The following is a 25,187-nucleotide window of genomic DNA, read 5'->3' as shown; positions in this document are numbered from 1 at the left end:
TCTTTGCAAACTTCCAGAGACAGGATAGTCTTTAATGCTAAGGGGACATTTGAACTAACAAATATTATTTATTTTTTTGGTTTTGTTAATCCTCACCTGAGGATATTTTTTCCATTTATTTTTTCTTTTTAGAGAGAGTGGAGAGAGTGGAGAGACATGGAGAGAGAAACAGCGATGTGAGAGAGATATATTGATTGCTTGCCTCCCTCATGTACCCCAACTGGGGCAGGGGATTGAGCCTGCAACCCAGGTACGTGCCCTTGACTGGAATCAAACCCGAGACCCTTCAATCTGCAGGCCGACACTCTAACCACTGAGCAAAACCAGCTATTAAAAATGTGTGGGGGTGAGTGTTTGTGTGCTTGTGTGTATACACACATGAATGAGTTATTTCCCCATGATTCTTAAATGGCCAGTTCTCTTCATTCTAAAGTGATAAAGGAGAATTCATTGTGTCTTTCATGAAAAACTTATTATTAATTTTTTTTGTTCTTTGAAACCAGATTTCATAGTTGGTCAATGTTTGGGTCTGTGTTCTTCAGAGTAGCCATGGTGGAAGGCAACCAGAACTTATTCACCTTAAATTAGTCCCAAATCATCATTATCACCAAACTGGAGCCACCCAAAAGCTTTCTGGTTGGTCTGGTGATAAGCAGGTCAACAAGGAAACATTAGCACTGTTTCCCCTCTTTCTTTCCCTCCAAGAGCATTTGATGGACAGGCTTTTTAAGAAAGTTTCAAAGACATACATAAGCCCTGGCTGGTGTGGCTCAGTTGGTTGGGCATCATCCCATGCACCAAAAGGTTTCTGGTTCAGTTCCAATTAGGGCACATGCCTGGGTTTCTGGCTCGATCCCCAGTAGGGGGTGTGCAGGAGGCAGTTCACAGATGTTCCACTCTCACATCGATGTTTCTCTCTCCCTTCCCCTCTCTCTAAAAATCAACTTGAAAAGTCTTAAAAACAACAACAAAACAACAGACATAGATAATGACCTCAAGGACATCATTCAATATACACTGAGATCATAAATAAATTTCAGTAATTGTTCAGGAATCAGCATGACTGACACAGGAAAATTAGAAAAAGAAGTTCTAGTTCAGAATGTGTCATATGAATGACTCTGACCTTCAGTCAACTGTTACATTGGCATCTTGCCATTCCCCTCTCTTCTTTCTTTTCTTCCTCCCTCCCTCCCTTTCTTCCTTCCTCTCTTTCTGAGAGTGCCTTCTCTTTCTGAGAGTCAGTCTGGTGGAGTGGGCTCTTCAGTCACACCTGTCTTCAGATCCCAGATGTGCTGCCAGGTAGGGTAACCATGGATACAATAATTAAACTCTCAGAGCCCTACTTTTCCAGGTCTCTAAAATGAGAGAGTGATTCTTCCCTGTAGTGATAGGACTGTAGTGAAGACTAAATGAGATAATGTGTGTAGAGTGCACACAGCAGCTCAGTAAATGGTAGCTCACCGCCTCCTTTCTCCTCTCTCCTGATTTCCTTGTTATCATTCGCCACATTCCCTCTCTTGGCATGGCTTGGTTTCTATGATGGCGCTCATGGTTAATTAGCTGGTGAGCCTTGCTACAGAGAAAGCTAGATTCAAAGGTAGGTGGATGGATATGGATGTAGATATAGAGATATACATGATTGTCCATCCTGCCATCCTGAGTGGCAGTCTTTTTCTTAGAGAGAAAAACTTGCCCTGGTTTTCTAGTAGACTGATTGAGGTAATCTCCTTAAGAGAGGTGTGTGTGTGTGTGTGTGTGTGTGTGTGTGTGTGTGTGTGTGTGAGAGAGAGAGAGAGAGAGAGAGAGAGATGAGAGAGAGAGAAAAGAAGCTCATTTAGTCCTGTGCAGAGCAATGCTAGTCACAGGATTTTCACAAAAGTAATCCACATGATTCAACATGATTGAGTCTTTTCCCTGAAGGCCCTTTTAATTTGACAAATCACTTAACCCAAAAAAGAGGGCAGCAGAGAGATGAGCAACAGTTTTGTTGCTAACCTCACTTTTGACTAATCAATAGAGAAATGTAAATAAAAATCACAAAGAGCTATCACCTCACTCCTGTTAGAATGGCTCTTATCAAAGGGACAGGAGAGACATGTGCTGGTGAGAGATGTGGAGAAAGGGGACATCCCATGGACTGTTGGTGGGAATATAAATTGGTGCAGCCACTATGGAAAATAGTATGAAGGTTCCTCAAAACATTAAAAATAGAACTACCATATGACCCAGCAATCCCACTTCTGGGTATTTACCCAAAGGAAATGAAATCATTATCTCAAAGAGATAACTGCACACAGTGTTCATTGCAGCATTATTTACAATAGCTGAGACATGGAAACAACCCAGATGTTCATCAATGGATGAATGGATAAAGAAGATATGGGATATATAGGGTGGGACAAAAGTAGGTTTACAGTTGTGAGTACATGAAACAGTTTAGCCTTGTATTATTATTTATTAATTATTGTATTATTTTCCATATGAACAACTGTAAGACAAGTTTTGACCCACCATGTATATGCAATGGATATGTTCATCCATAAAAAGAGGGAAACCCTGCCATAGGACATTATGCCAAGAGGAATACAGAAAAGGACAAAGACTCTATGATCTCATATGTGGGATCTTAAAAAACCAAACTCATTTAAACAGAGTAGATTGGTGTTGCCAGGGGCTGGGGTGGTGGGGTGGTGGTGAGGGAATGGATGAAGGTGGTCAAAGGGTACAAACTTTCAGTTATAAGATGAATAAATTCTTGGAATGTGATTACAGCATGGTGACTATAATTAATAATACTGTATTGGATAATTGAAAATTGCTAAGAGAGTAGATCCTAAAAGTTAAGTTCTCATCACAAAAAAAGGTAACTATGGAGGTGATGGATGTGCTAACTAATCTGACTGTGGAGATCATTTTGCAGTATATACATATGTCAATTGTCATGTTATATCCATTGAAACAGCATAGTATTATGTTAATTATATCTCAGTGAAACTGGGGAAAAGAAAGGCTTCATTAGTGGCTGAGTGCAATTATTCATAAAAAAATATTTGTCAGACATTGAGAACCTTGAAAATCTTTAATATATGTCCAGGTCATGGGCTGATTTTATTTTGATTTTATCATTTAAAAAAATGGTTTTTTTTTTGTTAATCCTCACCCGAGGATATTTTTCCATTGATTTTTAGGGAGAATGGAAGAGAGAGGGAAAGACAGAGAGAAACATTGGCTAAAATGTTATAGTTACAAAGATATGAGTTTTTACTAATTTTTAAAATATTTGTTTAAAATATTGTGCGTATATCTACACATACACATGTATTTACAATGACATATTTCACTTCCTGGCAATTTGCTATTTTACTGTGATACACTTGATATAAAATTTTTGGTAATGTCCTCATGCCTCCACTAGAGGGTACTCTGTACACACACTTAACAGCAATTAAGCCTGGGCAAAGATTAGTGACTTAATCTCAACAAGAAAATTTTAACCTTGACCATAGTTTCTCTTTGTTTTCTCTCTCTCTCTCTTTCTTTTTGTTCTCCAGTGATTCTAGCTTTATGGGACCTCGAAAACAAAAATCACCTTGACCAAGAAAATGTAGCGTCCATCCTTCAAAAATAATTGTAGCTCGACCACATAAAACAGGGGTTCTGGGTATTTTACTAAATAAGCGATACATGGTTCAAAATGTACAAAAAGTATATATCATGAAGCCTCCCTCCTAATCCATTTTCACCCTTTTTATACAAACTGTATATACTCACACTATTTATATCACGTTGCCTTTTTCTTTTTTTTTGGTAACTGAATATATTTTAGAGACCATTCTTTATCAGCACCTAACGAACCTCCTCATTCTTGTTCCTAGCTCCACAGCATTCCATGGCATGGATGTATCCTACTTCATTTTCCTAGTCTGCTATTGTAACCCTCTAGTTTTTTCTCAGCCGTTGCCCTTTCAAACCATGCTGCAGTCACTAAGGAAGTAAAAGGTGAGACTTTTCTTGATGGCCCCCCTCTGACAGACGTAGCCACTTAGGGCATGAGGAATGTCTTTAAATGCTCTTGAAGGCTCCACTGCTGGATCTCCCCCCAGCCTCTCCCCTTGGAGCACCCGCTTATGTTTTGTGTAGTGGTCCCTCCTTTCATGGCTTTTTCCTCCCACTTGCTCCTGGCCGCCCAGCTTCTTGGGTTGGTTTCAATGTCCCAGAGACTCCTGATTCGTTAGGATTGCCTTCTCCTCCCTATTTCCGTTACCTCTTTTGATTTGAAACTTCCACCTTCGTTGCTTCTGCAGCAGGCTCTTCACCAAAGATGGACTTGAAGTGAGCACAGGTTCTTTTTTATTGAAAAGAATAAAGTTTTATTTTTTTAATGCAAAAAGGATAAAGAAGATAAAGTTCACCTATCATCTTACCACCCAGAAATGTCTGCTGCATAGAATTTATAGGTTTTTCATCTTTATAGTGAATGTGTGAGTGTAGTGTATATATGTGTAATCGTTCACATTTTCTGCATATGTAATACCGACCCTACATTTTGCATTAAATTATTATAAATCCTATAGGCATTTTCTCTTGCCATTGAAATTCCTTGTAAACATTATTTTTAATGGTTTGTGTATTTATTTGCATGAACCGTAGTTCACGTAATTTTTTTATTTTAAGTAAAATAAAAAAAATTGCAAAAATGTTTTTTGCCTTAGATATATTTTGCATTTAATGTTATAAATCTTATAGGCATTTTATCTTGCCATTAAGATTCTTTATACACATCATTTTAATGGTTTGTGTATTTATTTGCATGAACCACAATTCACTTAATTTTTTGTTGTTATTATAAATAAAGCTGCAATTAATATATTTGTGAATATACGTTCTTGGCTGAGTCCGGACTCTGCCTGGCTATTTGGCATCCCAACTGAGCGTTATCTGCTGCCCTCTTTCGGGGACTATTTTTCCCAGACCTGGAGTACCCTCCAGGCTCCCGGTTTCTCTTTTTCATGAGGGAGGGAAGGCTGTTTTGAAAGTGAACTAGTGCTTCATGTGTTAAAACTGGATCAGGTTAAAGGGTTAGGGAATAGATGAGCTTTTACTGTGTCATATTATGTGCTTGGAGCTTTATATGTGCTCTTTCATTTAATTCTCAAGCGTGTGTGAGGTAGTTTCACATTCTCATTTTATAGGTGAGGAAACTGAGGCTCAGAGAGGCTGTGTAACTTGTTCAAAGTCGCGTAGCTAGTAAAGGACAGAGCCAGGACTTGAATTCAGGCATGTCTAACTCTCATCCACTCCAGAGATGTTGTCGTACTTAATTTGGATTGTAAAATCGTTTGGTAGACGCCAAAGCAGTGCTGTGCTGGTAAAATGTCTCTTTGGAATACAAAACAAAACAAAAAACTTGATTTCAAACTGCCAATGATGTTATAACCCACTTATAAAATTCCTGGATATGTAACAATCAGTGCAACTGGATATACGCGGCTCTTTCATGCCACCAGGCAAAAGGTTGAATTACTTACCTAGAGTCGTGTTTTCTGCACTCTGAGTTCTGATTGGTTAATTAAGTAACAACGATTTCTAAGTGAGGCCATTGTATACATTGACAGAGTCCTTCTTTTAAGTTCTCTAATGTTTAGAAACACATTTCCCATTATTGAGATTTTTTTTTCACACATGAGTGGCTCTCAGTGTTTGTGACTGACTGGTATTCCAGTCTTTCTCAGAGCATAGGAATTAAGATCCAAAGACAGGCTACTAGTGATAAATTGTTAGGATGTGGTCAAAGATAAAAAGTTAACTCACCATATCTGTGCTTTGCAGAACAGACTACCATCAAAATGTGTAATTAGAGCCCGCTACAAACATGGTTTTAATCAATGGTGGGACTAGGTGGGTAGGGAAATTATACAGGACTTTCCGGCATCACAGGAGGAAAGCCACTTAAGGAAATCGGAATGATTTAACAGTCATGGGGTAAACTGTTTCCATACCCAACAATGGTTTCAGGAAACCAGCGGAGGCCATTATCTTTTTTTTTCAAAGCCCTGAACATTTCCACCAGCCTTCACACCTGAACACTTCCTCCAGCAGTGGCTCTGTGATGCCTGAGTCACCCCGAAATCATTAGCAGCCTACTTAACACTGGCTGTGGTACTGGTCTAATTAATCTTTACAGTATATGGGTGACTGGGACAGGGGGCCTGGGGGTGATCTATACTTTCGTGCAGTGCCCTTTGGTGGCAGGCAGAAGAGAGGCTGAGCTGCTCTCTTTGGAGATTCCTTAGTCTCAGCTAAGGAGGATTTGGCAGGCCTGGCTGATGTGTAGGGATCTCCATCCTTCTACTAGGGTGGGAGGTATTCACACTCTGTTGGTAGTTGAGGAAGAATGATGGTCCTCTCATCACTGTCACTGTCATTGTGAGTAGCCTCTTTATTGAAAGAGGAGTTCAATAAAGAGGAGTTCAGTGGGGGTGGCATAGTCTTTAGATGCAAGCATGATCTTATTGTTTCCACTAGGGCAGCGATTTTCAACCCGTGTACCATAGGAATTTTTAAGACATGCGATACCTGACTATGTAGTCAGGGGCACTGACCTCTTTTCCCTTAGATTGTCAAATAAAAAATGACAACAGCCAACACAACAATAGCCATCCAGTGTGAATGAACCAAAATTATACCTATTTTTTGCCAAATTGGCAAAAGATAGACTTTTTTGGTGTGCTACAGAATTTCTTTTTAATTTATTTAGGAGAGGAAAAGAGAGAGAGAGAGAATATCGATCAGTTGCCTCCCGAACAAGCCCTAAACAGGGAATGAACCCACAACCTGGGCATGTGCAACCTTTCGGTGCAGGGAACGACAGTCCAAAACCAACCGAGCCACGCTGGCCAGGACAGTGTGCCACAGAATTTTAGTAATTAGTTTATGTCATGAGATGGAAAAGGTTGAAAATCACTGCACTAGGGAGTAGTGTGGGTGAAGGACTGAACTTTGTCCCATCTTACCTTCCCTACCTGGATCTGCACCTGCATTTAAAACAATACCACTACCTTACTGGTATCACCTACACTCTCATAAACACCCAGTAATTTGTCTGGCTCCCTCTAAGTTGGCCCAGAATGACTGCAGTCTGCTTTCCATCATCTTAAAGGTGTGGCTGATTAGGTCTCTGGGACCCCCCTACCTGCTCTCCTGTTACACTTTCAACCTTGTTTTTTCAAGGAAAAGAAGTGGAGAGAAATATGGCCTTCACTCAGATACTCCTGGGGCTTTACAGAGCTCTTTCCCCCTCACTGTCCGTTTCAGATGTGCCTAACTGTGCTGGGGAAGCCGAGTCTTCCCTGGCTCAGAGAAGGAACAGTGTTTTCTCACTGTCAATAGTCTGCACGTCTTATTTCCTAGATCATGGAAGTGGAAAAGTGCAGCCATGGCCTTGCCTTTATTGCTTTTGTCCAGCCATGAGAATCATTCTCATCTGCTTCCCCATCTTTTGTTGCTGCTAAATCCCCAAACGGACTAATTCCTTTCTCTCTTCAAAAACATTACATTTTGATAGTAGAAAATGCGGAGGGGTGGGTGTGGTGCCTTGACCAAGGGGAGCAATCAAGGCTTGGTTTCTGCCTAGCAAAGTGCGTAGTCCAGTTGAAAGGGACGTGTAATCATTTGGGAGATCAAGTCTGCTATGCCTCTTGGCTCCCTAGACGTTTTCATCATCTGGATGCCAGATAAAATACAGATGTTCTGAGCTAGAAACACAGCACCAGACTATTTTCCCCTTGGCCTGCACGGCCTCTTAAATGCCTGAATGGCAGACAAACTCGTTTTCAGCATTTTGGTTCAGCTACAATTCACTGAAGATCTCCCAATCTGGATTGAGTGGTTTTCTTCCCAGCTCTGTCCCTGAAACCGGCCTGTGTTCTCTGTGGCCTTTGGCTGCTGGGTGTGCCATGGTCTCCGAGCTGCCTTTCCTTTGCTGCATAGGCAGTGCTGTCGTGGTAGACAAGCAGCCACAGAGGTCCCTCCCCTGAAACCCAGCAACAGCTTTCCTCCTGCCCCATCCCTCACTCTCCCCAGCCCTTAGAAGACCTGTCCTGAGCAGAACCTCCTTTCAGCTGCTGTTGCTTCTACACTGAGATGACCTTCTTTTTTTAAACAAATCTTTGCCTCCAAATCAAACAGAGAGCATCTCTTGTTTTCATGAGAGTCTCTGCACAGAAAGTGAGCCAGATTTTCCCAGCAGGAGGAGGACTTCGTTTTGTAACCTCCTCGGATGTGGAGAGGCCACCCAAGTCTGTGATCACCTTGCAAGGAAGCCTGTGGCCGAGGCTCCAAGGCGAGGAGGCCAGTTCTGAAGACTCGGTGGGAATGATACGTGCAGGCCTTTATTGCTAGAGTCCAAGCTGCCACCTTCTCCCTCACTCCCACCCCTCTCAGGACCCCACTTTCCCACCTGCAGCTGGAGAGGGCAGCTGTTAAAAGGCAAAGCTTGAATGATGGCCATTCCTGATAACCCATCCAGACAGATCAGCCGTTTTAGCTTAAGTTCCAGTACTTCAGAGCAGTTCTTCCTTGCTTCACTGAAATAGCCTACCCTATTGGCCGCTTTCCTTTACCTTAATAAAGAGATACAGGAACGATAGAAGCTATCCCTAAATCTTCGAGAAAATGTTGGTCGGGCCACCTCTCTCTGACTCTTCATGCGCTCAGAGGCCTGCTCCGCCCTTGCGGAAACTCAAGTGCCTTTAGGTGTTCCCTCCTGGCCGAAAGCCAGTTACAGCCTCCTTCCCTCTGCTGCCTTCATCATCGAAGAGACCCAGTGTTGATTCTCATCCCAAGCTTTTGTTTCACTGCCCGGCCTTCATCTCTTGGTATCCCGAAAGCAAGGGTTAAAGAGGTTGGGAGGCCGAGAAGGCAGCCGGACACCTGCGATCGCCCTGGGGAGACACATACCATTCCAGAATTTGCCTTCTGTCTGGGTCTGGGTGGGAGCCACGCAGGTCCCATGCAGCAGCTGGAGTCCCGGTGGGCAGCTGCTGCACTCGTCATGGCCCAGGCCGGTGCAGGTTTCACAGGCTCGGTGGCAGGGCTCACAGCTGCCCATCTCTGTGTCGCTGTAGGAGCCAGGCCCACATTTCCTCACACAGCTGCCACCTAGGGAAGAGTAGTTTGGCTCAGTGCTCTGTGCAGGGTCAAGTTCTAAACAGGCCGTAGGGGACCTCAGGTACATTTTTTCTTTGAGTTTGTTTTAAAAGACACCAGGATGGCATTAGCTTCTTTCAGCCAATTAATGTGTATTTTTTTGTTAATCCTTACCCAAGGGTATTTTTCCATTTTTTTTTTAAGAGAGAGTGGAAGGGAGCGGGAGACAGAGAGAGAAACGTCGATGTGAGAGAAACACCTTGATTGGTTGCCTTCTGCATGTGCCCTGACCAGTACTCGAGGTATGCACCCTTGATCAGAACTAAACTCTGAACCCTTCAATCCGCAGGCCATTACTCTATCTACTGAGCCAAACTGGCTAGGGCTCAATGTGTCTTTAAAAATCTAACACTTTAAGCCCTCTTTTAATTGACAATTTAAATTGACTATTAGCTCAAAGGGTTAAGAGCATAAAGAACTTGACATTATTGAGGCCTTCAAAAACTGCAAATAAAACGAATCTCTTTATATAGAGCAATGGGAGACCGTTTGGGCTCTCTGTACCCTTCTCTTCCCCACGAGCATTCAAGAACATCAGACTACTAGTTCTTTAATTGGAAGACTCACAATATATTTCTTTCCTAGCCATCCATCTTCATCAAAGGCAATGAATTGACCACAACCCAAGAAAACAGACCTTGTTTAACTTTTACAGTGCTCAGAAATATACAATATGGATTACATCTCAAGGAGAGAGTTATGGTTCTGAATATTTCAGGTGACTTAGATTCCAAAGCACTATCTCCAGTGTCCCCTGCATCCTCACATTCACTTATGCTTCCATCAGTTTGGAGTAATTTGAGATTAATTAGTGAAATAGGAACTATGCTTTTATAATGAAAGCAGAAGGAGGTAGTCCTGGCTAATGTTTATTTTCAAATCAAATTAAAATTTCCCCTTGGACAAGAGGCGCCCACACATGCAGACCCTGAAACCAATCAAACAGCTCTGTTCTTTCTTTTCTTTTTTCTTTTTTTTTTGTTAATCCTCACCTGGTGATTTTTCCCCCACTGATAGAGAGAGTGGAAGGGAGGGGGAGAGACAGAGAGGGAAACATCAATGTGAGAGAGATACAGTGAGTGATTGGTTGCCTCCAGCACACATCCCTACTGGGATGGAGCTTGTAACCGAGGTACGTGCCCTTGACTGGAATCACAACTCGATTCTTCAGTCTGTGGGCTGATGCTCTAACCACTGAACCAAAATGGCTAGGGCCCAGCCATGTTCTTTCTGGTGGAGCTCCAGAGCCCTGTTTTTACTTTGTTCAATGCCACTGCCAGGCTTACCCCGGAGGAAGAAGCCCTCTTCACACCAGTAACACCCATTCTGGTCACAGATGTCACAGTTGGCAGTGCACGCTTTGCATTCAGACTTTTCAGTGTAGGTCTTCTCAGGGCAGGATTTGTAGCAGTGATGTTCAAACCTAGGGGAGAAGATGGAGTTTCTTCCATGAACTATGTTGATGTATTTCTCTTAACCACCATAATTTAATCTCCTCTTGTATGTCTATGCATAGTTTTTAACAAGTGTACGTATTTGGGTTTCAAGGGAGAAAACTTCCTCTTGGTCTGTGTGTGCCTTCCACATAAGTCATTACTCATCTCTCTCTGGACCTCTGAGCATCCTTATCGGGATAGCTGAGAGGAGGCTGGGGAAGAAGGACAGGGCTGCTGCTATTTATGGAGTAGTGATTATGTGTCAAGTATTAGCCTATTTAAAAGTCCATGCAATCCCCATATGGTAGCTATTACTTATATTTAATTTTCAGATCAGGGAACTGAGTCTCAAAGTTAAGTACTCAAGTCACATAGGTAGTTAAAGGTGGGACTTGGATTTAACCAAGGTCCGTTTGAACAGATAGTTTCTGTGCTCTTGCCACATGGCACTTGCAAGGTCTGAAACAGCTCAGCATTGGTTTCAAGTAGCTTACCAAAATGTCTGTGACCAGATTACTGACATCACTATCAAAGTGCCTTAGCTTTTATGCATACATATTTCTACTCTTACTATCCATTATTCTCATCCTACACTGAATTATAGGCTCATTTGAAGGGGGAGTGGAATGAAATTGATCTTTGCCCTTTGATGAATTTTGTAGCATCAACAATATATCAGAGGCAGGCTTTGCATTTCTTACCAACTTCTATTGCAGAGTGTTTTATTAGCTGCATTCAAAGTCACTAAATTTTCTAAAGGGTTATAAATGTGTGTTTCTTGAAATAAATATCACATGTTTTACCTTCATGATATTGGACATATTCTTTGTAGTGTACAGTAGGCCCTTAATGTGGTTGAGAGGTTCTGCGACTTCAAGTGAAATGATGTATAATGAAATATACTAATTGATAGGCTAATTGATACTAGATACAAGAGTTAAGTTCCAACAGCATCTCATCAACATTATAATGCAATGACATTGAAAGACACAATGTTATTGGAGGGCCTGCTGTTTTGGGTGCTCACAGGGTATTATGGAATATGCTCATTAGTGGGCAGTGGTGAGCTGGAGAGGCTGAAGAGGCTGGCTCCAAACTTTAACAGAAGACGCTGCCAGGTGACAGAGGAAGTAGGTGCAGGTCAAGGGGTGTCTTTTGGTGACAAAATGAAGACGGGTAGAGTTAGGCTGGAGGGACACAGAATCATAATAGAGACAAAGAGGAGCATTCCTCACCCACTTATGCATGGTCACTATTTCTTTGGGTCCTGCCTCGGTTCTTCAAGGAACAGTTTGTGTCCTCAACCATGTGACCTCAGCAAGGAATGCTTGCATTTCTGCTGTTCATCTCTGCCTGGGGTGTCTGTGGCAGGCCATATGCTGGGCAAATGCCAACTATGAACATGCTGACAAATTTCTTTCTGCTCATTTACTGTCATCTGGTCTATCTTCTAATAATCAAGTCTGGGGCCCTCTTCTCCACCCCACATCCCCTGTTTAAATGGAACAATAAATCAGTAGGGCAGGAATGCAGTGATGGAGAGACACAATCAATGCAGAGAATAATAGGCTACTCTGGGATAGTTGAATTAAAACCATAAGGTTAAGTAATAATAAGGTTAACTGGTCGTTCTTAATATGTTTCAGCTTGTTAGGTTTCCCGTTCCTTGCCATCCACCTCATCCCTTTTAATGTCTTCCCACCCACCACCACATTTTAAGCCCCTTGGAATCAAGCTCATTAAAGTTGAGGTGACCCAAATCTAGACACCCCCTCCCTCCCACTAGCTTGTGGTGCTTCATGAGAGAACCCATAGCCTCTCCGAGCTTCATTTTTTCCTTCTGAAGAATAACATCGATCCCAGGTTCCTGACAATGTTTTTGGAAAGATGAAAAGAAGAAATGGATGTGAGAGTTTATCACAAAACTCTACAGTTCTTAGGATGATAGGGAGGGATTACGTAGCCTATGCATTCTCTGGTCCTCCCTTCTTTTCTTTCTTAGTTTTTTCCCCCTGGAAGGGAAACTAGACTGGGAAGGGGAGGTGACGTTAAGACATGCCACGCTTGATTTGTAACAGAGAACTTGGGGATGATGGTTACCCGTGTTTCATTTAACTTAGTGGTCTGTGTCTTTCATTACCCAGGGGATGATTGAGAGCTAATGTAGCACCTGGTTTCATCCTGGACCACCCAACTCTTATTAAGGACAAGGTCCCCATGCATACATCTGCAAACAGCTTGCCTGGTGGTGGGTCTATTACTAAGATCTGTCCAGAACCAGCAAGGTCTGAATCCTGGTCACCCATGGCAAGATTCCTAGACACCAGTGTCAAGTTGGGTGCCTTCAAGGACCAAGAAAGCGAAGGTCTCCTTTCCAGGCAAGAAAACAGCTGGGCTCTTATTGCTAAATCCAAGAATTGTCCATTAATAGCCTGACAGGGCAGAGCTGCTGCAGGCTGCAGGCCCTCTTTCTTGTAATCACTGATTTAGGGTTAAGTAGGTAATGCTTAAACTGCAGAAAAGTTAGCGCTATGAAAAAGAAGGCCAGACTTACATGTAATACCTCGTAACGCATGATGTGCAGGTTCCTGGGTCATCTGGAAAAAAAGTATAATCATGAAAAATAGTAATTGCCAAGAGTTCATCATTTGGAAAAATGGGCTTTGGAAAAGTTGTTTTGAGACAATCTTCTGGGATAGTTTTATGAAATGTTCTGTCCAGAAATGGCATTTGAACAGATTGTACCATTTTTAACGAGTACCAAGCTATGTGCTATGATTTATCTTTATCAAAGCTAGTAAAATAAAAGTTCTCATAAATACTAGGCCCTGACTTTCAAGGAGGAATAGGCCCAAGCTACTGGGACTTCAAATTGCAGACCAGGAACTGTCCACTTTGAGAAATTCCTGGCCTCTGATGAGGTAAAAGCATCAAGCATATCTATACAGACACACACTTAAAAAGGGGCTTTGTGCTTCCAATCCTGAATGATGAGTTTTCCATGAGTTATCCTAATTGCCTACCAATGCGAGGGGTTGTTATCTGGGAAGTTCCTTTGAAATTTGAACAATTGTGTGGGTTTTTTTTTTTCCAGTTTAGTATCCACTTTGTTTTACACTGCACAACCCCTTAAAGAAACTGTCCTGTTCTCATTAAGTATAATGATTCACTGTGCCCCTGTTGTCTCAGCTTTCATGGGACTTCATAGAGAGAGAAAGGACTTTGAGAATCACTGACTCAGTCTATTTCTCTCTCTCTTAATCCTCCCAAAACATCCTACTCCCAGATCCAATTATTAAGGGCATTCAGTGACTTCCTCTGGTCTTCAGTTTTGTGAATAACAGTTACCTCTAGCTTTTCTGTCTATCTGTTATACCCCAGTCTTGCTCTTTTTATTCTAATAGGAGATGGAAAACAATTGCTCCTCTTTAAAACATTCCTCTTGGTGCATGAAGATTTTATGTCACCTTTAACTTGAAAAACTAAACAAAACAATGTCCTTTGAACTTTGTGCATGGCTTTCCATTTTGATCTACTCTAGGCCCTACTTTGGTTTCACAAAGTCTGCCTTTTTGTAGAACCACCGGAATCTTTAGCCAAACATTCATCTTGGGTCCTCCTAGGGATACTATACCACACCACCATTGTGTATTACACATAATACGACTAAAGCATTGCACCAAAGGTTATAGTGGATACATTTCCAGAAGAGGCTCTGCCATTTACACGGTATCCCCAGAAACTTCTGAAAATAGCCTAGTGATTTTTGCAGAGGTGAGGGCACTGGCCTGGGAATCGGGCTACCTGTTTCTAGTTTGGAGTTGTAACCCTGGTTTAACTGTCTTGAGAACTCACGTAAACTTCACTCTTCTTGATGAGTCCTGATTTCTGTAGCTGTAAAATGATTGGATAAGATGGTTGCAAAATCTTCCCAAAAGTCAAAGGTTCTGAGGCTGAGTATAGCTGGAGTTGGCAAACTATGACCAGCACCCATCAGGGCCAAAACTGGCCATGCCCTTTCGTTTGCATACTGTGTATGAATACTTTCATTCTACAGTATCAGAGTAGAGTAGTCGCAACAGAGATAGAAAATATTTACTATCTGTCACCTTACTGTCCAAAGTTTTCTGGCCCCTGGCTGGAGCACTACTGGGTTACTCACCTTTGTTAGGTAACACTGGTGTAAATGTTATTTTCTTAACAGCTGACCCCAGAGTTCCTCTAGGGAGAAAACTGTCTGCATTTAGGAAAATACCTTGTGAAATAACCTGGAGTAGAAGTTTAACAGTAAGGATTGAGCAAGAGCCAAGACAGCGCAGGAGAGCCATGCCTTTTTGCAGGAGGCCATGATTGGCTCATGAAAAGGTTTTCAAATCTGGGTCAACATGGTTTTCGATAGAGTTAGAGCAGGGCAGTGAAATGAATCATAAGCCAGGCTAATTACGGGGAATCGGGGATTTGAAGCTAGAGGGGCAATGAGAAAGAAAAGCTCACTAGAATTCTTTGAATTCTTGGGGGAAGGCTTTCTGCTTCCACAGTCCATGGATTGGGGATCTGAATCCATTTTAAGGGGTGGCAAAGGTCCCAGTGAACACTAATGATTCTACTGGGTGAGTTTATTTCCTGCTACGAGTCTATGTTTGCACCTATATTCTTTTCAGTTGCTTCTAAATAAGTAACTATTACTCAGCTAGCATTTGGCAACTTACTTTCCCCTTTCCTGTCCCTAATACACATATTTGACTCCAATAGTTCTGCTAATTTGGCGAGGGCTGGGAAATTCTAATCCTGTTCTCTGATGTTCTGGCCATCTCTCTCATCTAGGAACTTAATGAGTTTGCTCTCTGCTCCTTTAAGCAGGTCATTGATGAAAATGTTAAATAGAACCAAGCCTCAGAACTATGCATACCAATGCCATCTTGAGTCCAATTCCAGCCCAATTGCACAGTGAATTTGGTACCTTCACAACAGTTTGCATAAATGAATAATGCATAGAACAGGAACTGTCTTATAACCATTTATGAATGTCCACCAGTCTTTCTCATTATTACCAGTTATTCTAAAGAGTAAGAATTATTTCGTTAAAAAAATTCCACCCAGAAGACCCTCAAGTCAAACAGCTAAATGGATTTAGCTTGACCACTGAGAGACAGCTGTTAAGGGATTAAGAAAAGGTAACAATCCCAAACCTAGAAGTTGACTCTAAGTTGAGGGTACATGTGAACGGTAAGGAGGGGTGGCTTAAGGAGAAAGGTGAATTTTCCTGGCTTCTAGTGTGTGTGTGTGTGTGTGTGTGTGTGTGGTGGGCATGGTGAGGAATGGAAGAGTCTAAACAAGTTAGAATTGTTAACTATCTTGGAAGGTGTTACCCAAAGTAGAATATTTAAATAGCTCTGGTTATTTGATCTTGTCAAACTTTTGAGCTGAGAGCATATTTTGAGGTGGGAGGGGGCAAGTTCAGTCAGAATTCAGAGAGAGAGCCTCACACATTTGGAAACACGCCTTCAGAAACAGTTATTGGCTTCCAGCTGCCCACTTCCTAAGGAGAATGTGTGTGCAGATGCCTTGTCAAGATAGGGTGTGGGGATACAGTTTTTCTTTCCTGAGAAAATTCAGTTTTATGGGGTGGGGTGGGCAGGACCACAATGTCCACTGTGTCTGCAGAGGTCTTAATCCTCCGGGTCACCTTCCCACTGTTTCCTTGGCGATCGTCAGTGCTGGAACTCATCACAAACTCACTGTCCTCACAGAGACATTGACTCCTGTGGTCAGCATCACCTTCAGTGGTTAACTGACGTTCTCTGCCACTTTATTATGTTTTCAGAAGTACCTATAGCCTTCACCATTGACTGTGGATGGATCAGGGCTACGTTAGGAGTTATGTACATCTTACTTAACAAAGTGTATTGGGAAAGGGACATTTTAAACTAGAGATGGAACTGAACACTTAAAAATGTCCAGAGAACAATATTTTCTAAAAGTTTACATAAACTTTGAGTTACACAATGAAAGAGACACACAAGCAAAAATGTCCCTATTTTGCTTTTTCTAAATGTATTGTTCTTACTATTATATGTTGATTTTTCATGTGGGGGAGAGAAAAGAAACTTGATGTCTTAAGAGTTGCCCTTTATCACCTAATAACTACCTAGATATGCCAGGATTAGCTGTGGATGAGATCTATTGTTTAGGCAAAGCTGACTGTCTGCAAAACTGGGGGGAAAAGTTAATGTCAGGGTGCTCCTATATTACCTTTGGCTATTTCTTTCAAGATTCATTTTTAGGCTTGTGGGTCTTTCATTCCTATCCCATGCTAGCCAGGTCTCCCTACCATGGCCCTTTGAAAACCTGTCTATCCTGTGTCCCATTACTTCAAAGCCCTCTAGGTAACTGCCTAAGCTGCTGAGGGAGGGGCATGTTAAACTTGTGCTCTTGGGAGCCTCCTGGGCTCTTACCCCCTCGGTCCCTTCTTCTCAGGTGTCCTAAATCCATTAGGCTTCTTCTGCCTTGAACTCTTAGGCCGCAGCTGTAAATGTTCCACAAAACAGCACCCACCTTATTGCACTAAATTTATGTACTAAAGCTATAGAGCAGGGATTCCCAATGTGGGGCACCCCCCCCCCACAAGTGGGCAATTCGAGAATGAGGTATTAACAGTGAATTTTTGGCATTTCTTATGATTCTAGGGGCCTCATATACAACATATAAATATATATTGTGACATATTTATGCATTTCAGTTCTCTGTTATGTGTTTTGAAACTTTATTTGCTTTTCTTTCATATCACTTCATATTATTATTATTATAACAATTAATTAGTGATTTCTTCCTCAGTACTTCAACTGTACTTTCGTTCTTTTATTTTCCTCTTTCATGGATACCATATTCTTTGGAACTTGTTTAGACCAAGTTAATGTCCTTTTAGGTTTCTTCCACATGAATAGGAGTTCACTTTTTGAATAATAAGAATGATATGTCGCAGGAGAGGTCATCAGGATTTTAGAGATGCTTAGATGGTGCATGGCCAATAAAAGGTTGGGAACCACTGGTATAGAGGGTTGTGGAAAGGTGGGGAACGTGGAATCTAGTCATATCATTGAAACACAGTCATTCATATCTATATTTTCAACTTATCTTCCAATCTAAAAATGCTAGGCGAACAAGTTAATCAGAAACACATATTCTTTCTATAAAGAAGGGAGGAGCCAGAAGCCAAGTGCAGGGAGTCCTTATATACATGCAGATGAGTGAACCCATCAGAGAGCCATTTCTTCCGTTTATAATTTTAAGGAACCAAATGTCAAAAATGCTTTCCAGAAGGTTAATATATGAATTCATTAGCTCAGATGTGGCATTATGGTTAGGTGTGGCCAAGTCACTGGTCTCCAAAGAGAAATGTGCAAGACAATTCATTGGGTTACGGAAAAACACACACATAAAAAACAGAACATGTTTCAATTATTTTTATTATCTTAAAATTTCCACTTTAGCATCCCTTTTTAATATATGTAAAATATTCTATACCAGTGCATATAAACAATTTACACACACACACATCTATATATATATATTGTAGGCACATGCTAATTTTTTTTAAACCAATGGGGTGATCAATAGAAAAAGTAAAGAGATTACTGTTTGAGATTTCTGTTATCATGGGGTTTGGAGAGTTATTTGGGCTAGAAACCTATGAAGCATGGTCAGAGCATTAGTTTACTCTAATACTTTGCCTAAGTGTGGGAGGCATTGGGAAGGTGAATAGAGCCCCAAGTTTGGTCGAACCTAGGATATAGGTGATTGGACTTGGGAAAGAGATTGAGCCACAAGGCTGGGATCATTTGGGAAAAGCAGGGTATGTTGAATTACAATTAGATGGGTGCTGTTTTATGATATGCCTATATTCCACTTCCCCACCTTTCCACCACCCTCTAGCTTTAGTGCATAAATTTGTTCCCCCCAAACAAGCTTCCTAGATAAAAATAACCACTAATCATGTACATATGAAAAAAAATCCAAAAGTTCATCTGTTGGGAATAGGTTAAATATGGTACATTTACACAAGATGGTCTAGTATCCAGCCATTAAAATCTTGTTTTTCAAGAATGTTAATGACATGAAAGCATTTTCATGAAAAGAATGATAATTCATGTCTAGTTGTATAAATAATATGTATGTATATCTACATGTATAGATATGACTATCAAAAATCAGAAGAAAAAGCTAAAATGTTAACAGTAGTTTTCTCTGTCTGATTGTGTGTATTTCTGTATTTTCTTTATAAATGTTACAAAATTTATTAGAATAAATGCTGTTAAGGAAAGGAAGAAACTGTTCAAGTTGTGAGTTTGGGGTCATTTGGCCACAAGTTTGGAAACAGTCTCCTCCCACAGATCTTCCCTGAGAAAACTGGCCTTTGAATTTTTTCTTCATTCTTTGTCCCTCTCCTGCCCACTGCTGTTTTCTTGTCTTTCCATTTTGTTTCTCAGCACTTCCTAAGCCTGCATCACTAGGACAAGACTGATGTTCTTCCATAGGGTGTGGCTAAAACAGTGGCAGATGTTTAAAAATTTAAAAATTTCACTTTTAATATGAATTTTTGTGCTGATAGGATTCTGTCAAGGAGGCAGATGAGCAGGAATGGGGTTATTCTTGGCTCTGCCTCAGATTCACTAACCAAACTAGAGCCCGTCACTTGGGCCAATTCCCTTTATGAGCACCTGCAGCCTTGCTGGAGCATCAGCAGAATGTCCACCCCCTACGAAATGTACTGCCCCTCCCTTTGAGGGGAGAGGAGCATTATAAACAGCCAATACTTAAATTGTTCTGGGAGATAATTAAACACATTGCCAATAAAGCATATTCTCCCTGAGTAAATATGTACTTCGTTATTAGACGATACTGTACAAATTTGTAGGAGGGTCACTGACATTCTTCAGTCTACCCGAGGAAAATGAACTGGGTAAGAGGTTTATATGCCCAAAGAGTGCAGCTAATTTTAAGCCCCAAATAGCACTAAAAAGTACATAATTCAAATAGGCCTTGTACTTAGAATTGCTTGAAATAATTAACACCAAAATACAAAATGGACCCTCTGATAGCTTTGCCAAAGTAGAAGATTTTTCTGGGAGGTTTACTGGTGCTGGGATACAAAGTATTTTGTTGGGAGACTTTTGATGATTTTCAATCATTTTGTCCTCATTGGTGTCCAAGGACAATGAATAAATATTTGAATTGGCAGTAGTACAAATGGTGCAGCTGACAATGGGGCACAGCCCCCTGGAGGGACATAGCAGTAGTAGAAGAGACCTGAATAAATAATCTAAATCATTGTCTACAAATGTTGGCTAAAAGAGGGCTCAGTGCTTTATTGGACTCTGGTCTATACCAGGTCCTCTGATTCTGACAATGGAATATCATAGGGAGGCTGTTCCTGGATTTCCATCCTTGCCTAGACTGATTGGCAAATGGGAGTGATGGATGAATATATGCAGCTGAGTTCCTACAAGGATCACTCACTGCAGCTGCATGTTCATTCACTTATTTATTCTGGAGCTTACATTTTAGGGGGAAGAAAACAGTAAAAGAAAAATTGTTAGATGTAAATAAAATGTACATTTTTAATTAATGCATGAAAAAAATCACTAAAATGCAAGTTCTATGAGGACAAGTTGTTTTGTTTTGTTTTTATGTACTTCACTACCAAGAGGATTGCTTGGTGCATAGCAGATAGATGCTTCAGAAATATGCATTGAATGATGAAGAGAAACACATACATAGGTACATTAAGATAAAGGGTTAAAGAGTGATGAGACTACAGTGGAGAAAAGAGGCCTTAATTTAGATAAGTGGGTTAGAAAGAGAGCTTTTCAAGACTTGACATTTGAGTAAAGATTTGAATGATAACAAGGAACTAGCCATCTGAAGCTCTTAAGGGTAAGTTTTCTAGGGAGAGGCCAAGAAAAGCTTGTTCATTTCAAGGAACATCAAGAAGGTCATTGAGGCTGAGGGGATAAAGAAAAGGGGGAGAGTCTGGAGATGAGGCCAGGGTCATATTCAGGATCAGATCAAATATGGTTTTATAGGACAGAGTGAGAGATTTGCTTTCTAATCTAAGAGTAATGGGGAGCCAAGAGAAGCTTTATAATAAAGATTTGCTGTGATGTGATTTACTTAAAAAGATCAGTGTGGGTGCTGTGTAGAAAATGACTTCTTTGACTGTAGAAATGGATTCATCTATTAAATCTTGCAAAGCTAGGAGTCTATGTAACACATTTCATGAAGTGGTCTTTTAAGAAATATACAGGAGGAGAAATGACAAGGGGTAAACTGAGACTGTAGTAATAAAGAAAAATCAGAGAGGAACTAAAAGGAAAATCAAGATTAGTTGTGGGAGGTGAAGAAATAGGAGACGCTCTGACTGTGGCTTGTTTACCGGGATGGATAGAAAATGAGGAGCATTCAGCCGTAAAGTTGACTTTGGAGCAATAGCAAATACTCAACTGATTATGTACTATAGTCCATACACTGCTTTGTATATATTATAAGGAGCATATACAGATAAGAAGGGCAATCCGTATCCTCAAGGAGTTTGCAATCTGGTGAGGGGAGACTAAGTTATTTAAAGAAGAAAGCACGATGTGGCAAAATGTAGAGTAGATAAACAAATCTCTAATCTGGTACATCACAGAAATATTTGTTTAAGGCCCCAAAGAAACCAAATTATGATTCTCCTTCTTCTGTCTTCCCATTTAATTAGGTTTTAATCACCCTTTTTGAATTAAAAAATCCAGAGCATTCTTATTATAGTCAGGGTTGCCAGATAATATACACAATTATAGTATAAGAATGAATGAAAAATAAAGTTGCCAGGACAAGAAAAAAAAATCCTGGTTTTAGCCTTGGAATTGGGTAGATGAAACAACAACACCACCACCACCACCTCCTCTGATAATTCATAACCATAAGCTGGATCTCATACAGGTTTATAATCAGAATTCATGTTGTCTCAGTGTTCTAGAACATTTCAAAAGGAAAATTCAATTTAAAGTAGTCTCAGGTAGGAAGTATCTCAGGGCAATTAGTAGAAGCAAATGCAAATCCTCTCTATAGAAATAATAATCTTCAAACAACAAGTGTTAGAGAGGATGTGGAGAAAAAGGAACCCTCGTGCACTGCTGGTGGGAATGCAGACTGGTGCAGCCACTGTGGAGAACAGTATGGAGCTACCTCAAAAAACTAAAAATGGAACTCCCATTTGACCCAGTGATCCCACTACTAGGAATATATCCCAAGAAACCAGAAACGCCAATCAGAAAGGATATATGCACCCCTATGTTCATAGCAGCACAATTCACCATAGCTAAGATCTGGAAACAGCCTAAGTGCCCATCAGCAGATGAGTGGATTAGAAAACTGTGGTACATATACACAATGGAATACTATGCTGCGGTAAAAAAAAAAAAGGAACTCTTGCCTTTTGCAACAGCATGGATGGAACTGGAGAGCATTATGCTAAGTGAAATAAGCCAGTCAGAGAAAGATAAATACCACATGATCTCACTCATTTGTGGAATATAGAGAACAACATAGACTGATGAACAGGGACAGATCCAAAGACTGAGAAACAGCAATCAGGCTATCAATCCCCAGAAGGAAAGTAGGGGAGGGCGGGGGTAAGGGGAAGAGATCAACCGAAGGACTTGTATACATGTATATAAGCCAAACCAATGGACATGGACAACAGGGGGATGGGAGCATGAGTGTGCGGGGCTGGTGGGGGGGGGGAGGTTGGGGGTTAATGGGGGGGATGAGGACACATTTGTAATACCTTAACTAATAATAAAAATTAAAAAAGAAAAGAAATATAATCTTAACCCAGATCTCAAAGTATTCTCAGATATTTTTTTTTTCAAGGAAAATGGTCACAGTTTTAAAAAACAAACTACACAGGGAAATCAGGCACTGTGAGAGAGAGTCAGCAGAAATAATAGATAGTAGAATCAGGCCTACAGAGACTATAGACCAGGGGTGGGCAAACTTTTTGACTTGAGGGCCACAATGGGTTCTTAAACTGGACCGGAGGGCTGGAACAAAAGCATGGATGGAGTGTTTGTGTGAACTTATATAAATTCAAAGTAAACATCATTACATAAAAGGGTACGGTCTTTTTTTTTTTTAGTTTTATTCATTTCAAACGGGCCGGATTCGGCTCATGGGCCGTAGTTTGCCCACGGCTGCTATAGACATTGAAATTATCTGGCCCAGTAAGCAAATATAACAAATATTTAATATTTTACTTTATTTTATTTTTTAATATATTTTATTGATTTCTTACAGAGAGGAAGGGAGAGGGATCGAGAGTTAGAAACATTGATGAGAGAGAAACATCAATCAGCTGCCTCCTGCACACTCCCTATTGGGTATGTGACTGCAACCAAGGTAGATGCCCTTGACCGGAATTGAACCTGGGACCCTTGAGTCCCCAGGCCGATGCTCTATCCATTGAGCCAAACCAGTTAGGGCAAATATTCAATATTTTAAAGAATTAAAAGAATATATTGAAAATAGAAACATAACCAAACATTTTGGAAAAGAACTAAAAAAGTAAATCTCTATAAGTGAAAGACATAAAAATTCAAATTTAAAATTAAATGGCTAGATTAAATAGTAGATTAGGTATAGCAGAAAGCAAATTAGTAAATTCAAAGATACGAAGGAAAGATAAAAAACTCAGTTCAGAGAGACAAAGAGATAACAGGAAAGAGTAGTAAGAGATATAGAGATTACAAAGTCTATTATGTGTTAAAGTTCTGAAAAGAGATAATAAAGAGAATGGAAAAGAGGCAATATTCAAACACAATAGAATGCCTGAGAATTTTCCAGAATGGTTAAAAGATACGAATTATTTATTATGCTATTCCCAGGAAATAGCATAAACATGTATGTCATAATAATAATAACAATAATAATAATAACTATTATTATTATTATTTGTTGTTGTTGTTATTCATCCTCATTCGAGGATATTTTTCCATTGATTTATAGGGAAAGTAAAAGAGAGAGGGAAAGACGGAGAGAAACATCTATGTGAGAGAAACACATTGATTGGTTGCCTCCTGCATGAGCCCTGAACAAGGCCGGGGCCAGGGAGGAGCCTGCAACCAAGGTATGTGCCCTTGACCGATATTGAACCCAGGACCCTTTGGTCTGCAGGCCAATGCTCTATGAACTGAGCCAAACCGGCAAGGACATTATTTCTTTTAATCTACAAGAAAATCCATTTTAGTGAAATTGCAGAATAACCAAGAAAACAAATAGTTCTTAGTCTGTGGAGAAGGATCAAAAGACATACTCTGTAAGAAGAAAGAAAACACCTTGAGCAGAGAGGACTTGAAATGATAAAAGGGCATCAGTCATTTCAAAAAGACACTAAAACAATGGCAGAAATCACTTTGAAATTTTGATGAAAGACCTGGAATCATATAAGAGCCAGAAGGGAACCTTGGCTCCAGGCCCAGCCCAAATGTCCTAAGAGTATGAAGCATTTTGATTTGTTTGAGTCCTCTAGTTCTTCCAACAGAACGAGTCTTCCCTGAGCTTCCAATAAACTTTGTATTAATGCTGCAGCTGTTATCCTTTGGGGTGCCGTGAATTGTAAAATGATCTGCCATAGGGAATATATCTTACTCATCTCTGTAAACCTAGTACCCAGAGTTATGCCCACTGTTAATTTATTCCTTCTACAAATATACTTTGAATCTTATTATATGCTAGGGCTACAATGATGATTAATTCCTAGTACAATATGGATCTGGAATCAGGGTCTAGATGCAGCAAGTAAAAAGACATTGCAATGAATGTTATGTGGTCACTATCACTAATGGGATTATGACCAATTTACTAAGAAGAAAATAGGGTGATAACTAATCCAGGCTGTCTGTGTAGAGGGGGAAGTGCAGTAATAGGAGGGTTCCTTGAGAAAGTGAAAGCTTAGATGAGACCTGAAAAATGAGTTTGTTGGAAAAGAGGGAGACAGGGTGGAATCCTTTCTAGGTGAAAAGGCCTGAAGGGAGAGAGAGAGCTAAATCTACGGAGGCAGTTTCTTCAGTAAAGGGCTCAGGAGATTCCCATTGAAGAAACTATAGTGGAAGAGACAAAATCTTGTGGGAGACGATAGCGTGGAGGAGGTGCTTAATATGTTTGCAGAATTGAAGATAGTCCAACCTCCTCATTTTATGGATGAGCAAACAGAGCCCCAAGGTCAGACAAAATCTTCTCAGAATACAGCATAGTTGCCCTTACCTTAAAAACACACAGAAAAAAAGAAAAAGAAAAGGAAAAAAGCCCCACAGGTTTTTAAGGAAAAGAAGGGGGTAAATACAAAACTGGATTGCAAAGAGTTTGGGGTAGCTAGAGTAAAGAATAGATCTTGGGACTCAAGGAAACAAAAAGGGACAGGAAAAAGAAGACTGTTGAGACCACTGGCTGGATCGTGAAACAAGCTTTTATGTCAAGCTTAGGAATACAGACTTTGTCCGGAGC

General features: G+C 40.6%; 1 protein-coding gene across 3 annotated transcripts in view; it reads right to left on the bottom strand.

Annotated features, from left to right (window-relative positions):
- PCSK5 (proprotein convertase subtilisin/kexin type 5) overlaps positions 1–25,187 on the bottom strand; it is a gene marked incomplete at its 3' end in the record, with an annotated part of 420,910 nt that overhangs the window by 38,394 nt on the left and 357,329 nt on the right. For 2 of the 3 annotated variants that reach the window (XM_081103066.1, XM_081103067.1), the window contains exons 25-28: positions 13,201–13,243; positions 10,497–10,633; positions 8,962–9,162; positions 4,268–4,348 (exon numbers count right to left, since the gene is read on the bottom strand). In XM_081103066.1, the coding sequence (XP_080959192.1) occupies positions 4,268–4,348; positions 8,962–9,162; positions 10,497–10,633; positions 13,201–13,243 (462 nt within the window). The remainder of the gene's footprint in view (positions 1–4,267; positions 4,349–8,961; positions 9,163–10,496; positions 10,634–13,200; positions 13,244–25,187) is intronic. The other variant, XM_081103068.1, reaches the window with a different exon arrangement.

The sequence above is a fragment of the Myotis nattereri genome (assembly GCF_964212035.1).
Source record: "Myotis nattereri genome assembly, chromosome: 12".
NCBI classification, from domain to species: domain Eukaryota; kingdom Metazoa; phylum Chordata; class Mammalia; order Chiroptera; family Vespertilionidae; genus Myotis; species Myotis nattereri.
This window is presented reverse-complemented; position numbering and strand designations above follow the sequence as displayed.